The sequence below is a fragment of the Danio rerio genome, chromosome 2 (genome assembly GCF_049306965.1).
Source record: "Danio rerio strain Tuebingen ecotype United States chromosome 2, GRCz12tu, whole genome shotgun sequence".
Taxonomy (NCBI): domain Eukaryota; kingdom Metazoa; phylum Chordata; class Actinopteri; order Cypriniformes; family Danionidae; genus Danio; species Danio rerio.
The window spans coordinates 32617501-32639941 of record NC_133177.1 but is presented as its reverse complement, the minus strand read 5'-3'; the positions used below and the strand labels follow the sequence as shown (position 1 = coordinate 32639941).

Below are 22441 nucleotides of genomic sequence, written 5' to 3'. Positions count from 1 at the left end.
CTGTTTAAGAGAATATAGATGGGCCCTGTTTACACCTTTATTGCATTTGTTTTGAATCTGATCACAGGCAGACAACACGTTTTCATGTTGTTTCAATCTATCTCTTTTGTCCAGCCTTAATGGATTTCCTTGAGTGGAGGCTCTATGATTGTATCTTTTATGTTTTGATGTAATATTGTTAAATATGTCCATGCAATTTACACACTGAAAGAAGTTTTACACAGTACAGCAGATTTAGTTTATGATCTTATTGCTGCAAAACTACACAGATCACTGTGCGTTTATGTTTAAATCAGAACATGTTTCTACCTTCAAACCAAACTTATGATTTCAAACAACAGTTTAAATCCCATTTGGCTAGTGCTCATCAATAACATATCATGTTACGCTTAAGAAGTAGGTCAGCATATGGAGAGCATGTAGTCTTTAGTGGCTATTTGAACACATTTTACCACATAAAACATTTGTAAAGCAATACAGTCAAATGCATTGTCAAGTATTTAACACTTTGTAAGTAGCTTAGCAAAAATGCATCTTAATACTAGATGTAAATAGGGCCATAAGCTCACCCATGCTCCTCTTCAACCTGAACGCCCACTGACTGGAACTTGGACTGGTCCTCCAGCTCCTGCTCCTCTGGGCCGTCCACCTGTTTAAACACATAATACAGTAAACCTTATTCACACACATTTGAAGAAACATCTATAGCATGGGTTTGTGTATTGAAATAAAAAGCCAAGCTTGTGCATGACTTGTATGAATAGGTGTTATTTTAAGGATCTACACAATTTTTTTTAAAGAAGCATCTTTTGCTTACAAACGCATATATTTTTATATTTTACAAACAGATATTTTTGATGAAAAATATATTAAAAATTGTAAAACTGTGAAATATCATTACTATTTATATTAACTGTTTTATTGATGAATGTAGTTTTTATTTGTTATTATGTCATTTTACGTATCCCTATGATTTAAAGCTGAGTTCTTAGCATAATTATTTTAGTCTTTAGTGTCAGATAATCTCTAAGAATTAATTCTAATACAGTATGATGCTATTTTGATCAAGGAACATTTCTTATTATTATGTGTTGAATACTGTTTTGCTAGAAACTCATACAGTACCATTCAAAGGTATCATTCAAAATGTGTCCCTTTAATCAAGGACACTTTAAATTGTTTAAGAGTGAAACTTAAGACATTTATACTTTGATTTTGAACCCTTTTTAATCAAAGAATTAAAAAAAAAAAAAAAAAAAGGAAAATGTATCACAAAAAATCTTCCAAATAGATGAAATTATTTTTGGCCATCACAAAAATTACTGACCCAAAATTACATTTTCAGTTTTTAGAGAAAATGAGAAAAATGGCTTAACATGAAAGATGATTAAAAGGCGTAACGGCGCAATGTTCAGTGTGCTGTTTTCACTCACTCTTTCAGAAGTAATCACTGTGTGGCTTTCACACTGCATACGGAAAACACTGTGCTATGAAACCCATTCATTGTTGTTGTACAAACCAAATGTTGAAAAACATTTTAATGAACTATTCTTGTTCCTGCTGTTTGCAATAATGGTACTTCACTATTATGGTAACGTTAAAATGGCGCCTCTCAACTGAACCACTGTCACTAAAATGTGAGGTAGCACTTGTATATAATGGTCCATTAGTTAATGTACTTACTAACCTTAACTAAGTATCAATAATCTCGCAAAGCATCCATTAATCATAGTTCAACATTAAATAATGCATTATTCATGTCCATAGTCGTGCTTGTTAACATTACTTAATGCACCATGAATTAATTTAAACTTAAATTTGACCTAAACAACATTAACTAACATTAACAAAGATGAATAAATGCCATAACAAATGAATTACTAATAGTTTGTTCATGATAGTAATCACATTAACTAACATGAACTAATGGACCTATTTTTTAAAGTGTTACCAAACGTGATTATTTTATTTACAGACGTTTCTTTATCTGTATAATTCAAGTTAATAAGTTACATTTAAAAATTATCACACAATTCTTACTTATTTTTTAATAAAACTATTACAAAGCAACTTCGATTTTGTGTCCAGAATATTTGATTTCTGTTTTGGCCCAGAATATTCATTTTGGTGCAACCCTGGATTCCAACATTAGACCATCTATAGGAATTTCTAAAGGATCATGTGACACTACAAACCAGACTAATGATGTTTTGAACCACAGGAATAGATTACATTTTAAACATTTAATCAGAAAACAAAATAAACCTTCTGAAACTGGATCTTTGTTCTTCAGTATTTAAGACTTTTTAATGATGAGGGGTTTGTCTTGTGTTCAGGTTGTTATGTATGTGCTGTTTGATTTGTTATTTTAATTAGTATTGATTGTGTTCCACACTTTGGGCACTGTTGTGTTGTAAAAAATGTGCTATAGAAATAAACAACAACAAGAACTACTACTACAACCAATCTTTTCGCAATTTGAACTTTATTTGGTAACACTTTAAAGTAATGGTCCATTAGTTAATGTTAACTAATGCACAATACAAGCTATTATTAATATATTTAACATGGTATTTATTCATGATTGTTAACATTAATTAATGTTATTTAAGTTAAATTAACTAGTTAACAAGCAAAATGTTGGATGTTAATGCATTAGTTAAAGTTAAAGATGATTAATAAATGCTTTACATGATTATTCTTGCTTAGTTAATGTTAGCAAAAATCTTAACTAACATTAACTAATGGAGCAGTGTTACCCTTTATTTTTGCTAAGGAAACCCAACCTTGGTGAGCAGAACATGCTACTTTTTTTCCAAACATAAAAAAGTTACTGTTGTTTACATTAAATGAACACCACAAGTAAGTGAGTATTGTGTAGGACAAAGGCACCAGTGCTCTCAACACACATCAGCTATAGAGGGAGTGGAGAGACAGTGATAGAGCCAATTTGGTGGATGGTGATATTTGGGAGGCCATGATCAGTAAAGGCTGATATAGGGATTTTGGCCAGGACACCGGGGTAACACCGCCACTCTTTACAAAAAGTGCCATCGGATTTTTAATGACCACAAAAAGTCAGGACCATAGTATAACATCTCAACTGAAAGATGGTGCTCACTAACAGTATAGTGTCCCCTTCACTTTACTCGGGCATTAGGACTCACACAGACTGTTAAATGCCCCCTACTGGCCTCACTGACACCACTTCCTACAGCAACCTAGTTTTCTCCATGTGGTCTCCCATCCAGATACTGACCAGGCTCAGCCCTGCTTAGCTTCAGTGAGTAACCCAGTCTTGGGCTGCAGGGTGATATGGCTGTGGTATAAGTGGATATTACTACTACTGTAGATAAAAAGAGCACTTTTGACTAGGGTTATCACGATACCACCAAATTATGCCATAATACTATACCAGCTGAAGTATTACGATACCAAGTATATTTTGCTTTTGACGCACATCACTTCACTTCAAATGTTTTTTTTTTTTTTTTTTGGTTATTTTGTAGATAACTGACCAACAAAAATACAATAAATTAAGATACAAATTAAATCAAACAAAATTTGTTACAAGAAGAGATTTTTTTCAATAGAATATTTAGTAAAAATATTGCTTTCTAAGTGGTTCCTGTTGCTATTTTGGGGTTTTCTCATTTATTGTATTTTTTTTTTCAGTCTTATCTTGTAGGAATCCAAAGTAATTACAAATTTCACTTCAGTGAGTTCACAATGTAGTTAAATCATATTCACAGGAACAGAAATGAACAGATTCGGATGTGTGTTTGAAGCATCAGTGGAATAGAGTGTTACAATTACAATAAAGTAGTCTATTGATTATTTGCTGGCACAAATGTGTGAGCATTTTAGTGTTTTTTCCACATGCTATCAACTATTGTTGAACCGTTATTGACGATACTACCATTTACAAATCTCAGATGTACCGCCAGTATTTTGTAGCCATAGTATTACAGTGCTACTGAAGTACCCTACTTCTAACTCACCTGAATGCCAATAGAAAGGCACCTGCTCTTCCTGAGCACATCGCGTCGGACGTCCTCCAGGGCTGGTATGGGAATGGGGACAGGCACGGGCACAGGCAGGGGAAGTGGTGAGGGCGGGGCAGTGCTGATGGTCATGGTGCTGTTGCTGACGTGTTGACTGGCGGGGCCGTGGATCTGAGCGTTGGCCGCCTCTATGGCTGCCGTCAGCGCCTTCATACTGTCAATACTCTCAGTGGAATTACTCAGGCCGGAGTGGAGCACAGGTTCACCCCTCGTCCCGGGACCGTCCATATAGGCATCCTGCGCAGACTCTGTGCTGCTCTGAGCGGTGATGGAGATGAAGGGTTTGGTGGAGGTGCGGGGAGGAACTGGTGGAGGAGTCTTCTTATAGGTGGTGATACATGATGATACTGGAGACAGAGAAGAGCACTTTATTAATTTCACTGAGGCTTCTATAAATAAGAAATATGGATAAAACATGGACTTACTTATATTAAAAAGGATATAAGCAGTTGAGTTTAGTTTAAAAAATGTTTATGGAAATAAACATCAGTGTTTTTTTATAAAGTGTCAGGATAAATAATACACATTTACAAAGAAAGTCCCACTATGACATAAAGCAATTATTTCATTTATTTATTCGTTCGTTCGTTCGTTCGTTTGTTCATTCGTTCATTCATTCGTTCATTCATTCATTCATTCTCCTTCGGCTTTGTCGCTTATTTATCAGGGATCGTCACATTGGAATGAACCATCCACATCAAGTAATAATTAATGTATATATTTTTTCAGAAATTGCTTCACATTATCACATTTTGACCTGATGACATTATCTGACAACTACCTTCAATTACAATATGTCAATTACAAATGTAAACGTTTCTGTAAGACAGTCAAGATATGTTTTGTTTTAAATCAGAGAGGAGACTCGGCGCAGACCACGCTTCAGCATGACTCTCTGTGCTAATCTTCTGCCAGCAAACAAGTCTTTGCACAAACCATGGATTTGCATCAGATTTGTCTCACAAACTTTTTCAGGTCAAGCTTAAATGCCATGAGGAGCGGTCTGTGATCCAGCAACAGATGCGACCCAAGATGGAGCAGCAAATTTCCACAGCTTTCCGACAGTCTTTACAATGATCTCAATTACTGTATAGTATTAATACACTGCAGGTTTGGTAATTCAATAACCAAATCAGACGTAGGCCTGTCACAACAATCAATATATAGACTTATCGTGCAATACTTCAAGATGACCTCAACAATTTTTGCCGCTGCAATAAATATTTACAAATTCACAAGTAACGTTAAAGCCATTTTATAATGATGTTTACATTCAACTTCACTAGGGTCAAAGTTTATAATTGGGCATTTACCTGATAGGACATTTAATACTATATATAAGTGGACATTTACCTGTTTAACATCAAGTTATAGAATCTAAATAACCGTAAGAATGCTAAGTGTTTATAATAATGCATTTTGTTTATATTGCGCTTTTCTCAGACTCAAAGCGCTAACTAGAGCATCAAAACACAGTGGAACATGAAATACACAAAAAGTAAGAATGATAATAATAATAAAAAATACAAATTAAAAGAAAGCCTGATAAGTTATAAGCAATAATAAAAAGATGAGATTTAAGAAGTTTCTTAAAACAGTACAGGGAACTGGCATTCCTGATGTTTGTGGGGTGCACAATTTAGGTGCATGATAAGAGAATGCCCTACCTCATGGTGCTAAGTTTGCAACGAGGCTGAAACAAGCCCCGAAGCGGAACGTAGATTACAAGAGGAAGAGGAGGTAGATATAAGATTACTTATATAATCAGGAGCAGAACTGTGAACAGCTTTATAAGTTAAAATCAAGGTTTTAAAATCGATGCGTGGCTTAACAGGCAACCAGTGTAACTGTTGAGTACAAGAGTAATGTGAGAGCGAGATGATGTGTGAGTTAACACATGTTAAGTTGTTAAGTTCGCGATCTATGACCCCCCAAATAAATGAACTGTAAGCGTTTAGTGAGGTTTCATAGGGATTCACTTTTTCTTGTTTGTTTTTGTGTTTTATCACCACTTAAAGAGCCCATATTATACATGAAATAAGGTCATATCTTGGTTGTAAGGGTCTCCAACAACAGTCTAATATGCATGCAAGGTCAAAAAACACTTTCATGGTCTTATAATCTGCATTTATTTTTATCTAATTATCCCAGCGACTCCTGTATGAATCGTCCAGTGATTCATTTGTTCCCAAACCCCTCCTTAGCGCGGAGCTAATCTGCGCTGATTGGACCGATGACAGTCTGTCGCGATTGGTCGACTGCCTTCAGTCAGAGAGGGAAATGGCCAATAGCTAATCAGCAATTTAAAAAGTAATCACAGTTCATACACGCTCGATAGTGTAGGCGTGGACTTTAGCTGCCACACTATGGCGAGTGGATAGTGCCACGGATAACCGAACGAAGGAGACAGTCGTGTACTCGCCATACCACACACACACAAAAACACACACACACCTCCGGATGACAACGCTCCCGCTTCAGCCCGCACCCGCCAGGTTTTAGCCTGAGAACCCGCTCCGTTTTCTGCCCGCCGCGCCCGGTCCCGCTAGAGCGGAGAACACAACCAAATATCACCCAGTATAACACACACACAGCACAAAGTACACAAAGCTCGTTCGTTCGTTCGCTCTCTCTCTCGCTCTCTCTCTCTCTCTCTCCCCGCGCCAGATTTCTGCGGCGCGGGAATACATTTCCGAATAAATCGCGGGAGCAGAACTCTAGCACGGAGCTCCATAAACAAACAGCACGCGTCGCGTTTTTAACGTGACTTTGCACGCGATAAGATAATATATCCAGTTAACCTGATACAGTACACGCGGTTACAAGTAACAAATCACAACTAAATACATTTGCAAGCTAGAGTAAACGAGGCAACAACTTTAACCGCACGTACTTACACTTGAGAAATGTAGGAAGAAACCCATCCTGACGTCCATCAGTTACTCTTTACTGATCCTTCCTTTAACAAACTCAGATGAACTATTCTTTGTAGCATGTAGCTTCCAGAAGTTTCCAACTGCTTGGTTATAATGCTGATGTTTCATCTTTGGGTAGAGACTCAATATATCCATCTGCAGTGTGACTTCAATCGACCGGCATGTTTGTGTGCGTGTGTTTGTGGGTCTGCGTGTGTTTGTGGGTGTGTGTGTGTGTGTGTCTGGGTTACTGCGTCAGAGGGCGGGGCCTCAGGTTTGAAATCTCCCGGGTTTGCGCGTGCACGTGAAAAACTTTGTTTCGTTCGTACGTCATGGCGAAACACCTAATGAGTCGGTATCAAGGCGACTCGTTTGAAGCACTATGATTCGACTCTTTTATAGATGAATCAACAGTTTTAAACACTGTATTCTTACAGATTTAAGCCTTAGCTGGATACTTCACTTCACTTAGAGCTGTGTTACACACTACATGGAGGGGAATTTTCAAAAACCCATAATATGGGCTCTTTAACATGTCAAGCACGCCAAGCCAACAAATGACACCAGTAAGATATCATATTCTATAATTGACTATGCTTTATTAATGCATTGATACAAAATCGTACAAGCTCTTGTGGAGATAACAATGTTTCTAACTATCAAACAAGACCTAAAATAAATAAACATAACAAATTTGAAGTTTTAAGAAAAAGAAAAATCTAAATAAAACAATTAGAATTTCAGTTTTGAGGTCCGATGACTTTCTCTAATAACAGACTTAAATGATCAATTATAAATTCTGTCATAATAATTAGTGTCATTTTTTTTTATCTTAAACCTTTTAAATATTTATATTCAAAATAATTAAGACAAAATAGTCAAAACTGACTACAATTGTACATTTTATGTCATATTTGAAGTAATTATCTACTAAACTAAATATATAATAATCTTTTTTATTATTATATGTAGTCTATATATATATAAAATATAACTATTAGCCCCCCTGATTTTTTTCCTTTTTTTTATATTTCTCAAATGATGTTAAACAGAGCAAGGATTTTATACAGTATGTGTGATAATATTTTTTTTTTCTTCTGGAGAAAGTCTTATTTGTTTTATTTTGTCTAGAATAAAAGCTATTTTTAATTTTTTAGGTCAAAATTATTAATCCCTTTAGGGTATGTTGTTTTTGATAGTCTATAGAACAAACCATCATTATACTATAACTTGCCTAATAACCCTAAACTAATATAAATAATTATGAGACTAGACATAAATCAAAAAACATTTTATAAAATATTTTAAATTACAAATCCCCATTAGGAATTCCATGCTTTTAAAGTAAAACATGAAAGCAAAAATAGGAAAAAATATTATTCAAAAGTTTTTTTTTTTAATCCTTAGTTTTCTTTTTCCCACAGTATTACATAACCAGCAAAGGCCACCGTACAGTGGTATACCATTCAATGCTTTCCTCTTAATTTCCTTTTTTAATCCTTTAAAAATCCTTCTGACAGAGTGCATGAGTACTTTACATCATGCTCAAATTCTCTTATTAACCTAGTTATGGAAGAATGCTATTATATCAGCAGTCCATCTGTTGACATTGAAAGTGTAATCATGAAGTGCTGGCGGTTGACACGGTGCACTCGTTTCCTTTAGCGCTTCACTTCAAACACAGAAACTGGCCCTCAGACGAATCATGAAGCCACTAATGGATGTCTGCGTGAGCTGCAGATAGAGAGGTGTGTGCTGGAAGATAAACATGGACAGAGGCGTTTCTTTTGCTTTGAGCTCTTCCAAACATCCACAAGGAGGCGATGTAGAGCGAGACACAGGGCAGCTGTTAATGTTCTGTCTGATTTCACTGCCTCATGCCAGAAATGCATATTGATTTGTCATGTTTTACACTTATAATTAATCATTTGGTATGTGCTTTCACAGTTGGTTAGATGATCCATTTATATTATCTATTTAAATAGTTTAATGCAGAAATATTTTTAACACATTTTTAAACATAAAGGTTAAAAATATTTTTAATAACAAATTTATTTAGTATTTTCTCTGAAAATAGTACAAAAAATTTACAAGGTATTTTGCAAGATACTACAAGATTCAGCTTTAAGTGCAATTTAAAGGCTTACCTATGCAAGTTATGTTAAATAGTCAAGTCCCAGTGACTTGTTCTGTAGCCATTTGAAAAAAAAAAAAAAAAAAAAGAATACACACTTTATTAGATACAACTTACTAGTACTGAGTTGGACACCCTTTTACCTTAGGAACTGCCTTAATTCTTCGTGGCATAGACTCAACAATACTGGGAATATTCCACAGAGATTTTGGTCCATATTGACATGATAGCATCACGCAGTTGCTGCAGATTTGTCAGCTGCACATCCATGATGCGAATCTCCACACCACATCCCAAAGGTGCTCTAATGGATTGAGTTCTGGTTACTGTGGAGGCCATTTGAGTACAGTGAACTCTTTGTCATGTTCAGGAAACCAATCTGAGATGATCCTGAAATGATCCATTTATGTGATCCTGCTGAAAGTAGCCATCAGAATATGGGTACACTGTGGTCATGAAGGGATGGATTGAAGTAGGCTGTGACGTTGACATGATGATCAATTGGTACTTATGGGCCCAAAGTGGGCCAAGAAAGTATCCCCCACACCATTACACAACCACTATCAGCCTGAACCATTAATACAAGGCAGGATGAATCAGTGCTTTCATTTTGTTAATGCCAAATTCTGACTCTACCATCCGAATGTTCCAGCTAAAATCGAGACTCATTAGACCAGGCAATGTTTTCCCAATCTTCCATTGTCCAATTATGTTGAGCCTGTGCAAATTGTAGTCTTATTTTTTTTGTTCTTAGCTGACAGGAGTGGCACCCGGTGTGGTCTTCTGCTACTGTAGCTCATCTGCCTCAAGGTTCGATGTGTTGTGCATTTAAAGATGCTCTTCTGTATACCTCGGTTGTAACGAGTGGTTATTTGAGTTAATGTTGCTTCTATCAGCTGGAACCAGTCTGGCTATTCTCCTCTGGCCTCTGGCATCAACAAGGCATTTGTGGCCACAGAACTGCCACTCACTGGATATTTTTTCTTTTTTGGATGATTCTCTGTAAACCCTAGAGATGGTTGTGCGTAAAAATCCCAGTAGATCAGCAGTTTTTGAAATACTCAGACCAGCCCGTCTGGCACCAACAACCATGACACGTTCAAAGTCACTTAAATCACCTTTCTTCCCCATTCTGATGCTTAGTTTGATCTGCAGCAGATCATCTTTACCAAGTCTACATGCCTAAATGCAGTTGCTGTCATGTGATTGGCTGATTAGAAATTTGTGTTAACGGGCAGTTGGACAGGTGTACCTAATAAAGTGGCCGGTTAGCGTATATGTGTGTGGGTGTGTGTATATAGTAGCCAAACTAAGAGAAATTAGCCTTTTTCCAGACGAAAAAAAAATATGAAAGAAAAAATGCAATAAAGTGAAGGATTTCCTTGATCTGTTAAACATCACTTGATTATGTAACCCTAACCCTAAATATTTGGGAATATTTGAAGAACAAAAGTTTCACAGGAGGGCTAATAATTTTGACTTTAACTGTATATAAAAAAACAGAAAGATAATAGAAAGAAGATTTTAGAGGGTAGACTATTAGATTTAGATGGAAGACATCGAAAATATAAGAAAGTGAGTGATAGAGGACCATATATATTTTGATGCAATAAATATATATTTATATGTCACTGTATGCTCAGTGTATGTATGTGAAAAATCAAGGATTAATCAAGGGTTAATAAGAATAAATCAGTTTTGTAAGGAGCTCAGATTTTTTATTTATATTAAAAATGAACGCTTTTATTTTTAAACTCAATTTATCCACAGCAAAAGAGACATTGCAGAAAATGCAAGAGTCCATTCACTCATGTTCATGTATTTATTAATGCTTTGTATCTGGAGAGACTCTAAACAGAAGTAGCATTTTTCAGAGAGGACGTCTGAATCATGTTATTGTTTATAAAGAATTTTTCATGAGAGAGAAATGAATGAGATATCACCAGACTGATATTCAGTTTCAATGTGAAGAGTTTTTCTGAGCTACTCAAATGGCCTTGGGTCTTTGCGAAGGGAGACTTGACAGTTAAAAGAGTCAAGATACTGTATAAAAGCATTACTGTGCATTATTTGTACATTATGATACCAGTCATGCTGAACACACACACACATGCCCACGCACAAACACACATGAAACCTTTAACAATAATTTATAGTTCTTTCAGAGGCTCTGTTTTAACACTAATAAAACACAATTATGACATACAACGTCATATATGCAAATGTATAAAATATTAAAAATTCTCCCATAAATTAAATGCATATAAAAAATAACTAAATATTTCAGCCCAAAACATTTAAAAGTACAAACAAGTTCACAATTTTTGCATCGCACTTTTGACTTCATCACATAATTATAATTGAAAAGCTACATTTCGGCTTTTTGTTTAAACATCTGTTTTAACTTGCTTCTGCATAATGATTTTTTTTTTTCAAATCTCATAATTACAACTTAATTACTTCCATTCAGTTTTGTCATTATGACTATCATAATTATGTTGACTGTCATAATTGTCATGTAAATTCACTTCAGACACAAACTTAAATGTCAGAGCATAATTATGAACGTGTATTAACAGTTGCGAATGTCATGATTAGACTTTTTTATTAATATTACGTTTCAGTCAGAATTACGAGGTTTTGTAATTACTCTTTAACTTTGTTTCTTAATTTTGAATTTTAATTTGTCATAACTTACATGAATATGTCATTACTTTGATTTCCCAGAACTTAAAGAGACAGTTGACCCCAAAAATTAAAATGGCCATCATTACCTAACCTCCCAAATGATCACTTCAGTTCTGATAAATGAATAGCTATAAATGAAAACATACAATGTATTCACCCTCAAGTGCTTTCAAACCTTTATGAGGTTTCCTTTGTTGAACACATGGAATTATTCCAACAGTCTAGGAGTCTCAAACTCAAATTGGCAGGGGGCCATACCAGTGGCTGACAATTCATAGGAGGGCTGTTTTAACATTTCAGCACAGAAAAAAATGGAAACCTGATGTAACTGATGCGCTCAGACATTCTTCCCCAGAGTATCATAGCTCTTTTTTTTGTTTCTCGTTGTACATATTGAAGGGGTAGTTTAAATTGCTATGAAAATACCAAAGGTGGGAGTAAGTCACATAAGTCACAAGCAAGTCTTGAGTCTAGTCTTCAAGTCTCAAGCAAGTCAAGCCAATTTTTGTCAGACTCATGTCAAGTCAAGTCAAGTCGAGTCACTACTTATCTCAAGTCAAGTCAAGTGAAGTCAAGTCATAGCTTGGTCTATCAAGTCACTTTCAAGTTAATAAATTTTTTTTTTTTTACTTGGTTTTGTATGGAATGCATAATATATAACAAACGGTTAGTTATTTAACAAAAAACAAGTTTTGAGTCATTTAACTCGTCCAATTTAAGTCTCAAGTCATGACAGTCAAGTTCAAGTTAAGTCAACTCTTTTTTGCATATGTGTCAACAAGTCTCAAGTCTTAAATTTTGCGAATGAAGTCTGACTTAAGTCAAGTCAGGTGACTCGAGTCCCCCATCTCTGAAAAATACCACAATTTATTAATAGGCATAATAACAATTTTTATTATGTCCCAATTAATTTTTGCTTAACCAAAAGTTTAACAGACAGCGTAAAACAGCAGAATGTGATTTGGGTAACTTTATTGACTTTACTAGAAATTGTTCTTCTCAATATCTTTTTTTTTTTTTTTTTTGGTTAAACAATAACAAAGAGGGGAAAAGTATGTACATATTCATATTTACTTTAACATGTTTAATTTAGTCAGCAGTAAAATATTACTAATGCCCATTTTTATACAATTCTTAACATTCATTTGAGGAAAATCTATTAATGAGACATTTGAATCGAATATTAGCAAAGTGATTTACACCACCAGTATAACGTGTAAGCCATAAAGAGGTGTTTGTACAGCAAAATACAGGTGGTATAAATCCAAAATCAAATGTACCTTAAATATTTACAAAAATAGAGCTTTGGTGAAAAAAGAGGACTTACAGACATATTTCAACATTTAAATCAGCCCCAGAAATAATTTGTGAGTGTGTGGGTATGCAAAAATAAGATAAGCCAAAGTAAAATGAATGAATGAATAATTAAAAAATAAAATAGTGGCTGCCACTGTACATACACCATGCTCTCAACTCACACAATCCAAAAAAAACAAACAAAAAAACATGTCTTATTTGAGCCCATCATATCTAGTTGAGGACAAGCATGTGCTCCTAAGCAATAACAGTCTGCAAATCAGATGCTGCTCCAGAGATTTCCGTCATACGCTCTCATTTCACCCCCTCCTCTAATCATCGCACTCTTTTCAAGCTCCACCTGGGTTTGTAGTAATACTGGGGATCACTAAAGCTGCATTATAACTGCAAAGCATGATTGTTTTTGTATAATTTCCAGCTAGACTCCTGCTGATTGTGTCTTTATCTCGGGCATTTGTCGTTGTTCCACCAAATGTTCACAGGAGTGTTTGACAATTACTTTCAAAAGGGAACTAATAATCGATGCTACAACAACTTGGGGGAGGAGAACAACTGATTGTTTTGACTGTATGAATAGTCAGTGGGATTAGGGTTTCCTATTTGCTGGACCGATTAGCAATTAGGAGACTTCAAACTGGTAGACACGAGTGCAGCCTGAATGTTTTTTCCCCCACATCAGTTACCTATGATACCTAGAGAAACTAGAAAGCATCTCAAAGACACTCAAAGCACAGGAATAATGCAAACTGCTCACTAATAACTTTACTCATTGGCAAATATAATATTTGACAACCGGGCCATCAAATATGTAAGACTGAATCTGAAATCTCAAGAAAAATACAAGAGAATAAAAATACATTAACAAAAAGATGGAATTGTCAGTCACTGGCTAAGCATTTACTTAGATTATTTGACATGATCACAACACATATTAATCTAAAAACTATTTGAACTAAAATGCTGCGTTCACACCAGACAAGGATGAAGCGTCAAGCATGAGTGATTTAGATGTTAAGTCAATGCAAAGACATGAACAGACATCCTGCGACACGATATGGACGAATGAGGCGGTGCGAATGACGAGCCAATGGCATGGCGCAAGTTAAACGTCTTGCACGATTGACGTGCTTAATGTGTGTTTCATCATGATTGATGTGCTTAACGTTAACCATCATGGGCTTCGTCTTATTTCGTCATACTGTAGCGCTTGTTGTTGGTGTCTCGGGGGAAATCCTCCTGCCGACACTGGACAACAGTTCATTAAACTTGGCACGGCTCAGTCGGAAGCATTGCTGAAAGCTTCCATCACCCAGGTATAGTTTCTATGAGAGTTTATGAACTCACAGAGCTGGGTGCACTTCTGAAAAGATCTAGTGGCTCCAAACGAATTGTTTTTCAGCATTATTAAAGCACATAAACACAGCTATTCTCTCAATAAAATCCATGTTAGCCATTTAGCAATGAAGCTAGTGTCATTGGACAGAATGAAGCGAGTAAACTCAAAAGGTTCAAAATAGCGCAATTCATTTGCGTGTGCCACATCTGGTATAAACACAGCATAAGTGTGTTGTTTTGATTGTTAAACTTCTATATATGTTGTATATACATTATGCATCTATCATTTCTACATAAGTGGTCATAAGGCCCAATCCCAATTTTACACCTTCCCCTCACCCCTACCCCTTGGTTTGCGCATTCACGTGAAAGGGTGTGGATGTCCCAAATCTCTTTAGCTTGAAGGGGTACGACTAAGGGGAAGATCTTGAAAAGGAGCTTTTTAAGGACCACACTAAAAACCAAGAGGTACAAAAAAATTTCTCAGAATACACCAACTACAACGGCAGCATGGCTACACACGGAAGTAAGGAGATGCACAAATTAGTATTTTTTGTCCTTATTACACATTTTTACAATACAATATATTCACGGTTTTTACCGTCATGTTAAAAAAAACGAAAAGAAAAAATTAATACCAAAAATAACACAACTGGAATAATTATGAAGAGAATTGTTATGATATATGATGGTGTGTGCAGGTGTTGTAATGCTGTCCCATTTCTTAGAGGTAACTTTTGAAGCCCTTCCCCTTTACACTCTATTTCAAGGGGCCAAGGGAAAGGGGTAGGGGTAAAAAACAATAGAATTGGGAATGGGCCTTTCTCTCTCTCCCCCAGAGTTATTTACAAATTATAGAAGCCAATAAGTTCCAAAAAGTAATTATTAGTGGATTAAAATTTGCTAATTTATGTATTTGTCACATATTTTCCAAATTACCCTTCAAAATCCTTGAGAGATTAAACAAAAAATTAATTACATTAAATTAAAAAGCCATATACTGTACAGTATGTATAAAGATACAGCCTGATCACTGCATTTTTTTGCCATTTGACAAATAAGAAAGGAATAAAATAGCAGAAAAAATAGAATAACCATTAGAATAGGCATAAACAGAATAACATAAACAGTATTTAAATAAAAAACACACAATACATTGCAAAAAATGCTGGGTTCCACACAATCCCTTCAAGTTGTCACAACACAAACCATTTATTCACTCATTTTCTTTTCAGCTTAGTCCCTTTATTTATCTGGGGTCACCACAGCAGTATGAACTGCCAACTTATCCAGCACGTGTTTTATGCAGAGTATGCCCTTCCTGTTGCAACCCATCACTGGGAAACACAAACCATTTAAGTTAACTTTTTTTTTTTTTTTTTTTACAAATTAAAGTGGATTAAACATGAAACATGGTAGCTCAGTGGTTAGCACTGTAGCCACACACAAATATTGTACCCTAATTGTAGCAACTGCTAATTATGTGAACACTTTTACTTAATTACTAATGTCAATATGAGTAAACAGCAACATGCAAAAAAAAAAAAAAAAAAAAAGGGGAAAGAAAAGAGTAATGATTTTAGTATATGACTACATATTTGCTTTCTGGATTTTGAAAGATAATTCAAGTAAACAATATGTTAGAAGATTTTAGCCTCAGCTGGATAACTGTTATTGTTAAAATTATTTAAATGTCACATACTGTTCAAGGTCAGATTTGGCTCTGCAAACAACGAGTATAGTTTGGGCCAAAAACTATAGATGGCTGTTAGATTTCTGGATTGCAATGCCTTTTATCAGCTTGTTCATGCTTTTATCAGCAGCAGAGTGGATTACTTTAACGGCATCCTCACAGGCCTTCCCAAAAAGACAGTCAGACAGTTGCAGCTCATACAGAACGCTGCGGCCAGGAATCTGACCAGAACCAGGAAATCAGAGCACATCACACCTGTCTTCAAGTCTTTACACTGGCTCCCAGTTACATTCAGAATCGATTGTAAAGTATTATTACTTGTCTGTAAATCACGAAATGGTCTAGGACCTCAATATATAACAGATATGCTCACTGAATACAAACCTAACAGATCACTCAAATCTTTAGGATCATATAAACTAAAAATTCCAAAAGCAGGGTGAATTGGCCTTCAGCTACTATGCTCCCCGCTGCTGGAATCAGCTTCCTCAAGGATCAGTTTTAGGCCCTTTACTGTTTACAATTTACATGCTACCTCTGGGAGACATTATTAGAAGACATGGGATCAGCTTTCACTGCTATGCAGATGATACTCAATTATATATTTCCACTAAACCTGACGAGACGTCTGAACTTTCTAAACTAACTGAGTGTATCAAAGACATCAAAGACTGGATGACCAACAATTTTCTTCTCTTAAACTCAGACAAAACAGAATTATTACTCATTGGGCCTAAATCTTGCACACAGCAGATCTCGCAACTCAATTTACAATTAGAGGGATACAAAGTTAGCTTTAGCTCTACTATAAAAGATCTGGGAGTCATATTAGACAGCAATCTAACTTTTAAAAACCATATATCCCATGTCACAAAAACTGCCTTCTTTCATCTGAGAAATATCGCTAAATTACGAAATATGCTATCCATCTCAGATGCAGAAAAGCTAGTCCATGCTTTTATGACTTCGAGACTGGATTACTGTAATGCTCTATTTGCTGGCTGCCCAGCATCCTCTATTAACAAACTTCAATTAGTGCAAAATGCAGCAGCCAGAGTTCTGACCAGGTCTAGAAAATATGATCATATAACCCCAATTTTATCCTCCTTACACTGGCTGCCTGTTAAATTTCGTATTGAATTTAAAATATTACTTCTCACCTATAAAGCTCTAAATAATCTAGCTCCTGTTTATCTAACCAACCTTCTGTCTCGCTACGAACCAACTCGCTCCTTAAGATCTCAAAATTCAGGGCTTCTGGTAGTACCTAGAATAGCAAAATCAAGTAAAGGAGGTCGAGCCTTCTCTTTCATGGCTCCTACACTCTGGAATAGCCTTCCTGGTAATGTCCGAGGCTCAGACACACTCTCCCAGTTCAAAACTAGATTAAAGACCTATCTGTTTAGTAAAGCATACACTCAATGCATCACCTAGCGGGTTCCACACTGGCTTCTGCATCTTGCTTATATACACTATGAACAGCAGCTACGCTAATTATTCTCTTTATTCTCTATTTTCACCTGGGGATACTCATCCCGAGGTCCTCAGATTAGGCGGAGTCACTGATTGGATCCAAGACCAGCGACGTGATGATCCCAAGGATTCCATATCCGGGACCAGGCCATATCTTGAGCTGCTGCTGCGCTGATGGTCGTGGGGAGTGGAGAACATGTGTCTGATTCCAGCGACGCTCCAGGGACAGACGAGTCTTCGCTGAGGCCATCTTCCAGCATAAACCACGGCGAATGAAGTTCTGCACAAGACTTTTGGCCAGCGGAGAAATTAAAATGGTCGTGCCCAACTGAGTCTGGTTCTCTCAAGGTTTTTTTTCTTCACTCCCATCAGGTGAAGTTTTTTTTCCCTCTCCGCTGTCGCCACTGCCTCGCATGGTTCAGGATTGGTAGAGCTACGCATCGATGAATTTGCTCTTCAGTGTTTGAACTCTCAGTAATGATTAAATCACACTGAACTGAGCTAAACTGAACTGAACTGAACTTAAACACTAAAACCTGAACCACACTGTTCCAGTTACTGAACCACACTGTTCCAGTTACTATGACCATTTATGTGAAGCTGCTTTGACACAATCTACATTGTAAAAGCGCTATACAAATAAAGCTGAATTGAATTGAATTGAATTCCAGAAATGATCAGATGTGCTCCAAGATTAAGCACTTTCAAATCAAGACTGAAAACAGATCTGTTTAACTGTGCCTTTACTGAATGAGCACTGTGCTACATCCGACAGATTGCACTATTATGTCTTTTATTTTCTTTTTCATTATTTTATAACCTATTTTAACACGTTTTAAATCCTTTTTATAATTTGTTTTTATTTTCTTATACTTGTCTCTTTTATTCCTGTTTATGCAAAGCACTTTGAATTGCCACTGTGTATGAAATGTGCTATATAAATAAACTTGCCTTGCCTACAATTAAGATCATATTTGGTGGTCTGTGGCATCTTAAAGTTTTTTTTTTTTTGCTTTAGACTGTGTAAAAGATGTAAAAATATGTGTTTAAGCATTTAACCCTTGACCTTTTTTCACTGTCAGCATTTGCAATGTGTCATTTTTGCTTTGACCCTGAGCTAAGAGCATGAGGTGAATGATTCGCTCACAGACAAAATCAATGCGAATCTGTCGCCTTGTCTGTCCTACAATGACAGTACACTTGTGCTCTTAAACACTCACACAGGCCTGTTTCGAAAGACCCGCTTAATTTATCCACCCAAACTCTCTTTCAAACCTGTAGATTATGAATTATGCTCAAAATACATTTTCGAAAGTGTCTGTATGCATATTAAGCGGCTGTAAGGCAGGATACTGGAGATAAATGTAGGGTCTAACTAGTATTTATCATCATTCTTCCCCAGTTGATTAATTACACAAAGACTTGCAAATATTTTCATATTGCATGTTTTCTAAAATGTTGTTTAAAAGGGCAAACAATGCATTATTTTATTCAACAAGTGCTAATTTGCATTTATTTCCAGCACAAACATCTAAACAAAAAGAATAGCATATTTTCACTCCATAATTCAGAAAATGCAGGGACAAGGAAATAAAAAATAAAAAAACTTTTTGTTAAGATAAAAATCTTCTACACAATTATATAGAATTATATATGAACAAATTATATATGAACATATCTTTCAGTAAAACCTTCAGAATTTCATATGAATAAAACTGTAAAGTTTGGTGTTTTTAAGAGCTACTGAAATGGAGATGTATCGCTTACTGCACAAAAAACTCCTTTTGAGAACACACACTTTAAAAATGTACAGTTGTATATGCAAAAATACTTCACCTTTATGTGAAATTGTAATTTTTATTTTTTATATTTATCAAGTGTTGTTTACTTTTTAACACATTTAAACATAATAGTTTTAATAACTACATTTTCTCTTTGCCACGATGACAGTACATATATTATTTTGATCATTGATTTGTAAGATACTAGTATTCAGCCTTGCAAGTGCAATTAAAAGAGCCCCTATTATGCATTATAAAAAGGTCATATTTTGGTTTTGAGGTCTCCAACAACATGCTGATATGCATCCAAGGTCAAAAAACACTTTCATTGTCTTATAATATGCATGAATTTTTATCTAATTATCCTATCAACTCCTATATGATTTGTTCAGCAATTAATTTGTTCCCAAACCCCAAAGCAATGACAAACTGCAATGGATTGCGAGCTCGCAAACACATTTAAATCTGTAAACAAAGCGGTACGCACCACATTTTCAATGCGGCTTTAGAGGCAATATGAGAATATAAAGAGTTAGCCAGATACAGTACAAGCCCCGTAGAGTGATTACAAGTAACAAAACTCAATTAAATACATATTTTGCAAGCTAGAGAAAACAAGGAGGCAACCATTTTAAGCGCACATAAGTTACTTACATTTGTGAAATGTAACCTAGTAGTTATATACATAACATAATCCCAACCAAACTAAAATAAATAAAACTCTGTAGAAAGCGGCACGGTGGCTTAGTGATTAGCATTGTCGCCTCACAGCAAGAAGGTCGTAAACTGGCCATATAGTGTGTGTATAAATGTGACTGTGTATGGGTGTTTCCCAGTGCTGGGTGGCGGGTATCTGCTGCATAAAACATGCGTCAGAATTCTGCTGTGACGACCCCTGATAAATCAGGGAAGGAGTCAAATGAATGAATAAATGACTCTCTAGAAGAAATTTATTATAGGACATATGAAAGATTTTCTTGCTGTTAACATGCTATTACTGGGGAATTATTAGAAAAGCATAAAAGAATTCTCAGGCCAATAATTTAGTCTTCAACTGTATAGTTGTAATTGAAATCCAGACTTAAACTGATCAAATCAATACAAATAACTTGCACTTTCTACGTTTTCTTTATTCTAGACTGCAACACCAAAAAATGTCCAAAATCTCAAAATTTTGATCTTTTTCAAGGACAAATTCCTCTATGCCCAGCTAATCAGCGTAATCCTGAGTGATTCAGAAGACCACAAAAGAAGCCGTCCGCTCTGGACAGACATCTCTTGGTTTTATTCTGATATCTAAAGCTGCCAAAGTGTTTAATGCGGTCTAATTCGTCCCAGATGAGACCTGAGAGGGAAAAAGAGGGAGCTCAAGAGGGAAAAGAGAGCGCTGGCTGTCGTTTTACCCCATGAGAGGCAATTAACACAATCCGTCTGGCTAAAAAAGCACACAGGCGGCCATTCGAGAAGAAAGGTCAAGCACTATCCAAACTGTGGGTCCCAGAGCGAAACTTTGACCGACAATTTCTCACACACAAATCTGGTGACTTTCTGCTTTGTGTTTATCAGTGTAAAATGACAAAAAAGTCATTTACCGCATTTTACTTAATCACTTAAGAAACTTTAGTAAGCTTTAAAGGGACAGTTCACAAAAAATGAAAATCTACTCACTATTTACTCCCTGTATTTGTTTAAAACCTTTATGACTTTCTTTCTTCTGTTGAACACTAAAGAAGATGTTTTGAAGCAACCTGAAAGCTTGAACACTGACTTTCATAATAGGAAACCCAATGAATATGGAAGTCAGTGGTTTCCAGCTTTCTTCGAAATATCCTCTTTAGTGTTTAGCAGAAGAAAGAAACTCATAAAGGTTTGAAACAAGTGAAGGGTGAGTAAATGATGACAGAAATTTAATTGGATTCCATTTATTGGATTTTCCAAGTATTAGTACATTTACTTTATTAGTATTTATATAGTTTCTAATAAGAATTATGTTCATTTATGCAAATAAATATGTCTGCTTGGAAAAATGAAGAACGCAAAATAATGTATAGCTAGGTTTATTAGGAAAAAATAATTGTATCTATTGTTCAGACCATCATCTAATTCATGTTTAGAAGTTTAGGAGTACAGTATATAATTGTCACAATCACCAGCAATCTAACTCTCATTGATTGCTGAAGAACATTCACATTCACACGGACTACAATCTTGTCTCCATACAAACTACAAGTCCTGTCATGCACCACACACAGACACACACACCTGTTCCAAGTCTCCTTTGATTTGACTCACACAGCTAAAACTGCTCATGTACTGATTACACTCACATACAGTTAAAATCAGAATTATTAAACCCTCTTTGATTTTTTTAAAAAATATTTCCCAAATAATGTTTAACAGAGCAAGGAAATTTTCACAGTATGTCTGATAATATTTTTTTTGTCTGGAGAAAGTCTTATTTGTTTTATTTCTGCTAGAAATAAATTTTGTAAAAAACATTTTTAGGTCAAGAATATCAGCTTTTTTTCCCTCGATAGTCTACAGAATATTACAAAGCGTTCCCTGGCATAGTTTTCGTGTTCACCCTGTCTGTAGCCTGTACTGATCATCTGCCTGTTTTCTGACGACACCTCCGTATTTCCTTGTTTGTACCTGTTTGAGCCTGTTTTTGATCATTGCCTGTCTCACCACTATTCTTAATAAAACCTGCATAAGGGCTCTCACTCCATTGTCACTCGCCTCCCATGTGGTTACAATAATGAGCCAAAAAATTGTATTTGGTAGCTACTTAAAACTAATTATGTTTTAAAAATATTATACATTAATTAAGTACTTTTCAAGACTAGATTTTATTAACCAAAAGTACTTAAATAAATCATGCATAAATGACTAAATTATTTATCCTGACAGAGAATTGGAAACATTGTTGAGATTCAAATGCAGATGTCTCAATCAAAACTGAAACCAAAGCTCTTAAAATTAACATTAAGTTCTCTTTTCTCAATCCTATTAGCATAATAGGTTCCTTAAACCAAGCTTAA

General features: G+C 35.6%; 1 protein-coding gene across 18 annotated transcripts in view; it reads right to left on the bottom strand.

Moving 5' to 3' along the window:
- The window catches only part of dlgap1a (discs, large (Drosophila) homolog-associated protein 1a), a 207299-nt gene that overhangs the window by 16560 nt on the left and 168298 nt on the right, over positions 1–22441 (bottom strand). For 17 of the 18 annotated variants that reach the window (XR_012388949.1, XR_012388972.1, XR_012388952.1 and 14 more), the window contains exons 7-8: positions 4002–4411; positions 570–649 (exon numbers count right to left, since the gene is read on the bottom strand). Coding sequence is in view for 15 of the 18 variants with exons in the window: in XM_017358897.4 (XP_017214386.1) it covers positions 570–649; positions 4002–4411 (490 nt within the window). In the remaining 3 variants the exon portion in view is untranslated. The remainder of the gene's footprint in view (positions 1–569; positions 650–4001; positions 4412–22441) is intronic. The other variant, NM_001202455.1, reaches the window with a different exon arrangement.